This window comes from Hyperolius riggenbachi, chromosome 4 (genome assembly GCF_040937935.1).
Source record: "Hyperolius riggenbachi isolate aHypRig1 chromosome 4, aHypRig1.pri, whole genome shotgun sequence".
Classification (NCBI taxonomy): Eukaryota; Metazoa; Chordata; class Amphibia; order Anura; family Hyperoliidae; genus Hyperolius; species Hyperolius riggenbachi.
This window is the reverse complement of record NC_090649.1, coordinates 221,981,242-221,993,561: the sequence shown is the minus strand read 5'-3', so window position 1 is coordinate 221,993,561 and position 12,320 is coordinate 221,981,242. Positions and strand designations below refer to the sequence as shown.

General features: G+C 44.6%; 1 protein-coding gene across 1 annotated transcript in view; it reads left to right on the top strand.

Annotated features, from left to right (window-relative positions):
- LOC137571772 (uncharacterized) overlaps nt 1-11,919 on the top strand; it is a 27,646-nt gene extending 15,727 nt beyond the window's left edge. Inside the window, exons 2-4 of the mRNA XM_068281385.1 lie at nt 6,060-6,135; nt 10,308-10,666; nt 11,592-11,919. Coding sequence (XP_068137486.1) covers nt 6,067-6,135; nt 10,308-10,666; nt 11,592-11,775 — 612 coding nt within the window. The 5' untranslated portion in view covers nt 6,060-6,066 and the 3' untranslated portion in view covers nt 11,776-11,919. The remainder of the gene's footprint in view (nt 1-6,059; nt 6,136-10,307; nt 10,667-11,591) is intronic.
- Nucleotides 11,920-12,320: the final 401 nt, after the last annotated feature.

Genomic DNA, 12,320 nt, shown 5'->3' with positions numbered 1-12,320 from the left:
TCGGTGGTGCAGAAGGAAGCCGTTATGTCTGTTGGAGAGAATGGCGGGAAACCGCAGCGGGAGTCCGCCATGGGGGGAGGGGGCGTGTGGCCTCCGGTTCGGGGGGCGTGGCCTCCGGTTCGGGGGCGTGGCCTCGGTCTTGAATTCTGACAGTACGGCTGCTGCGAGTTCCCGAGTGACGAGGAGGAGTGGGATCCCGCAGGGCACAGGCAGAGGAGTGGAGACGAGGAGTAGGAGTAGTGCAGCTAGCAGGGCAGAGGAGGAGAAGCTTAGTGGGAAAGTGCAGAGTGGAGTGGCTGGGAGCAGTGGTCCCACGGGTGGGGAAGGAGTCACCAGGAAGACAGACAAGGAAGAGACAGTTGGGAGCAGTGGTGCTAGGAGAGGAGGAGGAGCCAAGGGAAAGATAGACAAGGGATAGGTGGTTGAGAGCAGTGGTCCCGCGGGAGGGGGAGGAGTCAAGGGAAAGGTAGGCAAGAAGGAGGAAGCTGGGAGCAGTGGTTCCACAGGAGTGGGTGGAGCAAAGGGTCAGGGAAGGAGGGAGGAGGTGGTGGAGAGCAGTGGTGGGAGTGACAGTGCTGGGAGCCCAGGTACAGCAGGGATTCCGTCTGACTCAGAGTCACCGGAGGAAGTGGATGAGTCAGAGATGGAGGAGGAGGTAGAGGATGGAATAAAGAATTGGGGTGAGGAAGTGGAGAAAGTGGAGCAGATGGAGATGACTGGTGTGGAGAAAGAGGAGGATTGGGAGATGGTGACCCCAGGACAGCGTGGCCGTGTCAGGAAGGAGGATGGGAAAAGTGTGCAGGTGAAAAAGAGGAAGTTGGGTGAGGGGAGTGCGCCTGCAGTGCCAATATCCCCAAACCCATACCAGTGTCTGGAAGAGGTACCAGAGTCTCAGGAGAGTCAGGGTGGTCCTCAGAGGAGGATGGCACCAAAGGTGGAAATGAAGAAGTGTGCTGATTGCGGCTTGTTTGGGCATGAAGTGAAGGGTTGTCTGGTGAGAGCTGCAATGAGAGCTGAGCAGGGCCGGATTACCGACCAGGCAACAAAAGCAGTCGCTTGGGGCCCCATTCAGAGTCAAAGGGGCCCCATCAGCACATAAACCAGCCCTCACCATCCTGTCAGCGATGGCTGGATGGTATAATGGTTAAAGGGACTCTGAGCAGTGCAGTAACTATGGAAAGATGCATATCATTTTAAAGCTCTATTTCTCCCCTTTCCAATGATATATAAATGGCCGCCCTATGCCTTTTAGTTTTCGCTATTTTCGCGATCGAAAACGTGGCCACAGGATGACTTTTCTCCAAAGTCGGCAGCTCGATTCAGCACAATGCAATGAAATATAAGGAACCCAGGGGGATATAATTCCAAACATCATGCTGGTAGGTGTGAGGATGTAATTAATTAGTTGTGGGTATGCTTGAAGGCATACCCACAGGCGCTGCTCGGAGTCCCTTTAAGGGCTCTGCTTCTGACACAGGAGACCAGGGTTCGAATCTCGGCTCTGCCTGTTCAGTAAGCCAGCACCTATTCAGTAGGAGACCTTATGCAAGTCTCTCTAACACTGCTACGGCCTATAGGGCGCGGCCTAGTGGCTGCAGCTCTGGCGCTTTGAGTCCACCAGGAGAAAATTGCGATGTAAATGTTATTTGTCTTGTCTTACCAAATGATGCCGTGCGCTGCTGATTGTCTTCAGAGCCAGGCTCTCCTCCTAGGTCCCCCGCCTGCTACTGTGCGCTCTGCCGCTGCCCACTCCGCCCTCCCTTCCCACAGAGAACCACAGCTGCAGTAAGAATGATAGCAGCAGATGGCAAACGCTCACTTACCTATCCATGATCCAAGTGATAGAGATCCCGTCATCTGAAACCCATCTGTCTCTTCTACAGTGCAGCCGCTCGCTCTGAACTTCCTGATTCTCAGATCAGACAGGAAGTAGGAAGTAGTAATAGTAGTAGTAACAGAGCGGCAGCACTCTAGAGGAGACAGATGGGCTCCGGATGATGGGACCTCTATTGCTTGGATCGCAAGAGGTGAATGTGAGTCATCTGGTGCTGTCATTCTCCCCCGCTGCGGCTGCCTTCTCTGCTGGACTATCGTATTCACTGGGATGGAGGCTGCATGGTGGCTGTCTAGTTTGGGAGGAAATCGGTTGTTCGGTGGTGGGGGTGGTTATGTAATTCTGTCTGGGAACCGGCTTCCGGTTTTGTGGTGTCCAGAGCTTTCTGCTATTGCCAGGCTGGAGATGCAGGGGGAAAGTGCTGCTGCTGTGATATCTGGCGCCCTCTTCACAGGGGTGCCCCAGCCCCTGAGTGCAAATGTCCCAGCCATTCATCTCTGCATGTTGCTGTGCAGCTGCATCTTCTGATTCTATTACGACATGATGGGGGGGCCCAAATCAGTTACTTTGCTTAGGGCCCCATTTAGCCTTAATCCGGCCTTGGAGCTGAGGTAGCTACTGATGAAATGATTGCGGCTGTTCTTGCTGCAGCAGGAAATATGCCACAAGGATATGAGGAATTCAAGAGATTTCAAGACATTTTTGTATCTAGGATTTATGAGGATGTAGGGACGACGGTGGTGTGTTATGGTCTTCCAAGGTGGATAGAGCCAAGATTGTATAGTTATTTTGATAAAAGAAGTGTACTTTATAGATCTGTTGATACAATGAGAATGTCATTTTATCTTGCGGAGAAAAACAGAGAAGAGGCGATAAGGAGAAGTAGTAGATACCGATGATGAAATAAGCAAAACTAAGATCTGGCCTTTTTATTGGTGGTTCAGGATTGGGCGATGGTTTTAAATGGCTGAGTACTGTAAGGTACCTAGATGATCTTAAAGCTTGTCTGAGGTGGAAAAAAAAAAAAAAATCTCTGATGTATACCAGCTCTTCCTACCAAAGTCCAGCCGGGTTGTAATAATTCATAATCTTCAGTATTGAGGGCAGAGGTATGTACACCCAGGTTGTCGGGGACCACATCCACCATTTTGTTATACTGTCAAATAATAGACGTAGGGCTCGTTTCCACTATACGCATGCGGATTCACACAGCCAATACAAGTGGATGGGACTTGTGCGTCGTGCGGGAGCGTTTTGGTGTGCGGGGGAAATCTGCACGGCAGAGCCGTCAGATTTCGCGTGCGGCTGGAATGCGTGCGATTCGCCCGCAATGCTTTTAATAGGGAAATCGCATGCGGCTTTGTCATGCGTTTTTTCCCGCGATTTCGCATGGAATGTAATGTAAATTTACACAGGCAGTGACATGATTAAAATCGCCTATTACTTAGCCATGCGAAATCGCAGGGAAAAACGCATGCAGAAACGCATCCGCATGCGATTTCGTCCGCGGTGGAATCCAGGCGATTCCGCACCGCAATAGTGGAAACGAGCCCTAAGTAGAGTATACCAGCGTAGTGGGTATAGGCATACTGTAAGGGCCCATTTCCACTTGTGCAATGCGAGTTTGTTATCGAAAATGCAGAAGCGAATTTGCGCACGTTTTCGCACATGTTAGTAAGTCTGCGAATTTTAACCATGTCAGTACCTGTGTGCTTTTAGGGCCGTTTCCACTACAGCGAATCTGCATGTGTAAAATAAATGTAAGAGCACACAGGCACTGATATAGTTAAAGAAGATCTGTAGCGTTTTCAGAGCTCATTCATGTAAATATATAATTATGCCCCCCATTGCGCCCTCTCTTTATCACTATAAATTTCGCCGCTCTCCGTGGCCGATAATTAACTTTACTTACAAAAATTACTTTATATTCGCTTTTTAGAAGATGGCCGCCGAGCCCATGTGACTCCGGAACTGCTTCCGGGTCATCGTTGTCCGCCCTCTCCTTGTCCTGACGTGCACGAGAGCCGTTCTCAACTGCGCATGTGTAGGCTCTCGTGCTCGTCATATGCGGTGAAGGCGCACCATCCTCCGCGTGTCTGAATAGAGTTGTGCATCCTTCGTTTCTGCACATTTATATCCCCGGGCAAAGTACGTTAGATAGAAATTATTTGTTAAAAAAAAAAATGCAGTGTCCGCTGCAACGTTGGTGTATCTATCAAAATCTTCTTCACTATGTATATACATAAATCTATATCTATCTATATATATATATATATATATATATATATATATATATATATATATATATCTATATCTATATCTATATCTATATCTATATCTATATCTATATCTATATCTATATCTATATATATATATATATATATATACATATGTGTATATATATGTATATGTGCGTATATATTTATATATATTTTTGTATATGTGTATCGATCTATCTATCTATCTATCTATCTATCTATCTATCTATCTATCTATCTACATATATATATACATATATATATACATATATATATACATATATATATACATATATATATACATATATATATACATATATATCTATATATATATCTATATATATATCTATATATATATCTATATATATATCTATATATATATCTATATATACATGTACGTATGTACGTATGTACGTATGTACGTATGTACGTATGTACGTATGTACGTATGTACGTATATATATATATATATATATATATATATATATATATATATATATATATATATATATATATATATATATATATATATATATATATATATATATATATATATATATCTTGCTCTAGGAAATGATTCCGCCGCCATCCACATGTTATTGCGCATCATCCGCGCTCGTGCAATCATAGGCCCTGCTCTCTGGCCCGTCCTCCTGTCCCAATGTGTGCATATACTGCGCACACGCACATTAAAAAAAAAATACAATGGAACACACAGAGATGGAAATAGGACGAAGCATAATCAGTAGTCGGTGGAAGCAGCATAGGTATTTAGGGATAGTAGTAGCCATTAGTATGTGCTCGCAGCATAGGTAGCCAGGGATAGGTAGTCCCAGCATAGGTAACCTGTATTAGGTTGCCAAAGCATCGGTAGACAGGGAATCAGTGTAGCCGTTAGTAGTTGCTCGTAGCATCGGTAGCCAGGGATAGGTGTCTAGACTTTAGTAGGTGCTCGCAGTATAGGTATCTAGGGATAGGTGTAGACAGTAGTATTTGGCTGCAGCATAGCTAGTTAGGGATAGGTGTATCCATTAGTAGGTACTAGCAGCATAGGTAGCCAGGGAAAGGTGCAGACAGTAGTAGGTGTCTGTTGCATCGGTAGTTAGGGATAGGTGTAGCCATTAGTTGGTGCATGCAGGTTTAGTAGCCAGGGATAGCTGTAGACAGTAGTAGTTGGCTGCAGCATAGGTAGTTAGTGATGATCGGTGTAGCCATTAGTAGATGCTCGCAGCATTGGTAGCCAGGGATAGGTGCAGACTAGGAGGCTGCAGCATAGGTAGTTAGTGATCGGTGTAGCCATTAGTAGCTGCTCACAGCATAGTTAGCCAGGGATAGGTGTAGCCAGTAGTAGTTTACTGCAGCATAGGTAGTTAGGAATCGGTGTAGCCATTATTGCATGCTGGCAGCATAGGTAGCCAGGGATTGGTGTAGCCAGTAATAGGTGGTCCCCCCGCATAGGTAATCTGTTTTAGGTTGAGGGTGTATAGGTAGACAGGAAATCAGTGTAGCCATTAGTAGGTACTGGCAGCATTGGTAGCCAGAGATAGTTCCAGACAGTAGTAGGTGGCTGCAGCATAGTTAGGCATAGGTGTAGCCAGTATTAGGTGATTGCAGGTTAGGTAGCCATGGATAGGTGTAGACAGTAGTAGTTGTCTGCAGCATAGGTAGTTAGGGATAGGTGTAGCCATTATTAGTTGCTTGCAGCATAGGGTAGTCAGGGATCGGTGTAGCCAGTAATAGGTGGTCCCAGCATAGGTAGCCTGTATTATAGTTGCCGCTGCATAGTTAGACAGGGAATCGGTCTAGCCAGTTGTAGGTGCTCACAGCATATGTTGCCGGGGCTTGGTGTAACCAGTATTATTGAATGGAATTGTTCTAATGATTTCTGAAATCAACTATTGTCTGCCCATCTACTAAGTTTAACTTTATCTAATAAAAATTTAAATAGAATTGTATTCTGTTTGTAGTATCATCATGGCTCACCCTACAAACAATCCGCTGAATAACGGACAGCAGAGTACGTCCTCAACTAGAGAAGAATTGGTAAGTTACATTAAATTTATATTTTGAAATAATATTATTTTAATAATTCTTTTTAAATAATTCACAATATCTTGTCTGTCTTTTCACATCCAGACACTACTTACTAGCCGTCATTTCGACTGCAGCAGTAAAAACAATAGATTAGCACTCGTCATTATGCCAGTATAACTAATATCCGGACAAATTCGATTACCAACTGTCAATGCACATGCAGCAAAGGCTGCTGATTAGCAGCTATGACTTTGCATGCAGCATTAGGAGGCAACCAGTAGTAGAAATCAATTGGGATTAATGCTTCGTACACACTTGAGATAAAAGTCCATGTAAAAGGCAAGTTCACAGACCAATTTTACACCCTTCAATGTAGTATAAAAGCTGTACGCTACACAATCTATTCCAGTGATGACTAACCTTGGCACTCCAGCTGTGGTGGAACTACAAGTCCCATGAGGCATTGCAATACTCTTGACAGCTCTGAGCATAAATCGGGGAGGCAGAGGCATGATGGGATTTGTAGTTTTGTCACAGCTGGAGTGCCAAGGTTAAAGGAGAACTGTTAGTGAGAGGTATATGGAGGCTGCCATATTTATTTCCTTTTAAGCAATACCAGTTGCCTGGCTATTCAGCTAATCCTCTGCCTCTAAAGGCTCATACACACATCAGACTATAGTCTTTGGAAAATGAAAGATCACAGACCAATCTTACCACCCTTCATGTAGTATGAGAGCCATACCTTCACAGTCTATTCTATGGAGCTGAACTCCCCATCAGACAGAAATCTTGGCTAGATGCTGCACACACAGATGCTGTACAGACACAAAAGATCAGTATCTGCAAAAGATCTGTTCCTGCCAAAAATCCATTCCTGCAAATTGCAATGATAGTCTATGAGATCTGCAGATCATCATACACACATGATTTAACTGACATTCATCTTGCAAAGATTTTTTTCTGATGTGGAGTTCAGCTCCATAGAAAAGACTGTGTAGAGTATGGCTCTTATACTACAGGAAGGGTGGTAAGATTGGTCTGTGATCTTTCATTTTCCAAAGACTATAGTCTGATGTGTGTATGTGGCCTAATACTTTCAGCCATAGGCCATGAACAAGCATGCAGCAGATCAGGTGTTTCTGACAAATTTAGACAGATATGACAAGATTAGCTGCATGCTGGTTTCTGGTGTGATTCAGACACTTCTTTAGGCAAATAGACCATCAGGGCTGCCAGGCAACTGGTATTGCTTAAAAGGAAATAAATATGGCAGCCTCCATATCCCTCTCACTACAGTTCTCCTTTAACCATCACAGGTCTATTGTATGGAGCTGCACTCCCCATCAGATAAAATCTTTGCAGGATGCTGCACACACAGATTCCCGTACACACTCAAAAGAGCATTATCTGCAAAACATCTTTTCCAGCGAAAGATCCATTCCTGCAAAATGCATTCAAAGTCTTTGATATCTCCAGATCCGCATACACAGCTTGTTTAACAGACAATCATCTGCAGATTATCTGCAGATCAGATCCACCAGGATCTGCAGTTTGACAGATATGCAGATGAAGTCTATCAAACAATTTGTGTATGATGCTCTACAGATCTCATAGACTATGAATGCATTTTAAAGGAATGGATCATTTTTAAGAATAGATCTTTTGCAGGAACAGAACTTTTGCAGATAATGATCTTTTGAGTGTGTACGGGCATCTTTGTGTGCATCATCTCGCAAAAATTTTATCTGATGGGGAGTGCAGCTCCATAGAATAGACTGTGCAGACTGAGTATGGCTCTCATACTACCTTAAAGAGGAACTGTAACGACAAAACGGCCCCTGGGGGGTACTCACCTCGGGTGGGGGAAGCCTCCGGATCCTAATGAGGCTTCCCACGCCGTCCTGCATCCCTCGGGGGTCTCGCTGTAGCCCTCCGTGCAGCTGTGACGTAATATTTACCTTCCTGGCTCCTGCGCAGGCGCTCTGACGGCTGTCGGCGCCGAAGTAGGCGGAAATACCCGATCGCCGTCGGGTCCGCTCTACTGCGCAGGCGCAAGTTTCCGGCGCCTGCGCAGTAGAGCGGACCCGATGGAGATCGGGTATTTCCGTCTATTTCCGTGCCGAAAGTCGCCACAGCGCCCCCGCTGGAGCCAGAAAAGGTAAATATTGAACTGACAGTCGGCACAGTCGCCGGCTGTTCGGAGGGCTGCGGCGAGACCCCCGTGGGACAGAGGACGGCGTGGGAAGCCTCATTAGGATCCGGAGGCTTCCCCCACCCGAGGTGAGTACCCCCCAGGGGATCTTTTTGATCTTACAGTGTCTCTTTAAATGGTGTAAAATTGGTTTGTGATCTTGTCTTTTCCAAAGACTTTTATCTCAAGTGTGTATGAAGCATAAAACAGCCTGTTATCTGCTGCCTCCACTTCGTTTGCATAAGCAAGAGCCAGTATTTATAATCCTTCAATACTCATGCAGCAGTAGCAGCCACTGATTAGCAGCCTCCAATGCGGCAATAGCAGTAAAAGGTATTAATTAATTTGCTTCACTGCGTTAACAGCAACAAAAAACGGGAACAAAATGCCTGCAAAAGTACTAATTAAGCACAGTGCACTGCGCTATTCCTACAATCACCAAGACAGTCCAAGTGCCTGTTTAATCAAATCGAAAGTAACGTCAGATGAAGAAAGGCTCCTCACAATGTATTTGATAACATTTTAAACAACGTTACTATTTGGATTCTTTTTAAAACAGCATAGCCAGACATCTGACTGTTTGATTAACTTCCATTGTCGGTACAAACCATTACAGCTGACTGACAATTATATTTTTTTTATGATAAAATATATTTTGAATAGGTTTATGATTTTTCAACAGACATTGTGCTTGATTCACTAAGATAAATAGCATGCCCTATCCAAGTTAACACGCCTTATCAGAGATAAGGCCTACTTATACCTGCTAATTGTCAATAACGTGAGCTCTACTAGTCCGGGGCTATGACCATGGAGGTTCTTAGCGATAGCTATGATACTCTGAAAAGGAGTTTGAAATTTGATAAGTCATGTTCTCACTGATAAGGCCTGTTATTTGTACACAGTGTGAGTTTTTCTTTGAAGGTTATCTCTCAGAACTAGTATTTCAAAAATGTTCAATATGATTTCCAAGAAATTAACATTAGATGGGCTTCTCACCTTACTGGACTCCATGAGTGACTTATTCATCCTATGAGTCTGGCAGGTTTTGTACGAAAATGAATAGGAAATCAGATAGGACATGTTGGAAATAATCAATCTCACATTCAATCTTCCATAAAATATCATAGTGTGTACCGAGCATGAGTCAATCCTTCACAGTGTGTGTAGCCTTTCTTCCTCTGCTTCAGCAGTAATACACTGTATATCAGCTGCCACTGCCCCGGCGGCCGTAAAGGTCATTAATGAACACATGACAGTGCACCTGAAGCAGTAAAAGCTGATGACTATCACCCACCACTATACTTTGAACCACCTGGCGACCGCACACTCATACCGTGCGGCGGCAAAGTGGTAGCTGGAGGACCAGTGACGCACATCTGCGTCGCCAGGTGCCTCCTGTAATTAATTAGGAAAGGCCGCTCGCGCAAGTGGCCGTTTCCTGTTAGATCACGGAGCGGGTCTCCGTGAATAGCCTGCGAGCCACTGATCGCGGCTCGCAGACTAAATGTAAACACAGGAGACGTTTGTCTCCTTTGTTTACATTGTATGGTGCTGCTGCGCAGCAGCGCCGTAAGGCAGATCTGCAATCCTAGGCCAATTAGTGGACGAGGATCGCCGACATGTGACAGGGGACCTCCTTTAACAATCTGCACAGGACGGATTGCGTCCTGTGCAGCCCCGATCACCAGGGGAGACAGGTAGGAGAGGGAGGGGGAGAATGTAGACGCGGAGGGGTGCTTTAAGGTGCCCCCCCCCCCCCGCAACATGCCAGCCAGCAGGAGCTATCAGATCCCCCCTGCGCATCATCCCCATAGGGGGGAAAAAAGGGTGGCGATCTGATCGCTCTGCATGTAGCCTGATCTGTGCTTGGGGATGCAGAGCCCACCAAGCACAGATCATAAAAAACAGTGTTGTGTTATAGGCAGGGTCCTCAAGTGGTAAAACCTGAAATTAAAGTTTTTTTTTTTCCTTTTTCTTTTTTTTACAGTTAATAGCTCTGCAGAATCAGATGCGTGCCATGAGCGGACAAGATCGGCCATCAGAGAGCTTTCCATCAAATCCCATACGGGACCCTAACAACCCGAATCATTTTGATGACGTAGACCGGGATAGGATTGGACACGTACAATGGTGTTCCTGTCAAAAATGTGTGCCTATGCCTACAGGATTAGAGTCTGTATGTTGCAAAGAAATATCAAATTTAGAAGAACAGATGGAAGATATTAATTGTATAACTGAACATGCCGACTTCTACAATTTCTGTCAAAATCCAAACTATGCTCGGGTATTCCTTTTTGTAGCGAATGGAAGTAATGGACTAAACAGATCTCAAAAAGATGCAAACAGGTTTGTGTTGTTTACAATTAATTGTATTCATCTAATTAGATTTCTATTAAATTAGTTTACAATTGTGAACTGACCTAATTCTATCAGAGCCTCCTAGTATAGTCAGGTACTATCAGTATAGCTAGGCTGGCCTGCTGAAATCTGACTTCGGCAGAAATTGTGATAGTTCTATCCATTTATCTCCCACTAAAGATGTGCAGGGGTGGGGGCAAACTTACACGTATGAGGTAAAACTTACACGTATGAGGTATTCTTTGGTCCGTCCCTGTCAACTCCACAAAATGTGTTCCAAGCGCCGGTGCTTTGAGTGCATCGTGGGAGGCCCCAGGGACAGACCGAAGAAGACGTCTTACAGGTAATATTGACAAACACCCCCCCACCGCACAGCTTTACTGGGAGATATCCGGATAGAAGTAATCGGATGTCTGCCGAAGTAGGATTTCATCAAGCCTGTATACAAGTGCAAACAGTTTAGCCAGGCAGGGTTGCTCACAGTATAGCTAGGCATGTTGGCACACTCCACTCACCACTGGCACATGCAGGGGGGTGTAACGATGCACAGAATCCCACATCATACACGGCTGGCACATCACCTGCTGCTCTCCATGCGTATCGCCTATTGAGGCACAGGTCGTCGCAGTGTAATGTGGGGCGGAAATCGGACATCACTCATTCCTCTCTCTAAATCAAGTGCCCCCTCTGGAGTACCCTTGTATTGAAGGTAGAGCAGCCTTTTAGTTTAACACTCTCTGTGCTCCGTCTGTAATATTTAATACAGACGGAGCATACGAACCAGTAAACTGTGTAATGGAAAACTACATAGGGCATAATAAAACTACAAATACCTTATCACATTTCACCTGTTTAATGTTCTCACTGTATTTCAAGTGTATATGCTATACTAATTGTCATTTTTTTTAAACAGGTCTTACCGTAAGGCTTCCTATAGAGCATTCACTGGCTTTGCTCATGGTTTCTTAGGTCGTGGTAACCGGAGACCTATACCCGCTTGTGTGGTCAAGAAGGTGCGCGAAGCCTTTCCTGATCCAGATGGGCAGTATATGGGGTATAAAGCTTGTCAGGATATTGCTGCCGAGTATATGGTTTGAATTATTCTAATTTTGCAAAATTTAGAGGAACTGTAGACATAAAGAACACAGTGGACTGAGCCCTGTATGTACAAGTTTTTTCAAGATGATAAAATGAAGAAAAAAATAATACATCCTCGATCAGAATAAATTAATAATTTTGAAGTACTGCACATGCATGTTATTATAAAATCCAAATTATTTTCTTTTGTAATTCGCCCGGGTATTTATAGAACCGGAGTGTGTGAGTGAGGGAGGGATAAAGTTACCCAGTAGCCACTTTGAAATTAATTTTAGCATAGGACACTAGAAATACCAAAGTGAACTGCATGCAAAGATACATCAGAGTATTGGCTCTGTAATTTCAAAACATTTTTTCCTAATCGCTATTTGTAATTCGATTCTTCCCGTGTCACGTGAAAACCAAGCTTCCTCGTCACATGTCACGTGAAAACCAAGCTTACTAGAAGTAAGTACTAGTCACGTGACACTGTTTGAAACGCATCGTGTGATGCACCTTGGGATAAATTAAGGACGGCTAATAGGTAAATTTAACCCCCCTTTAA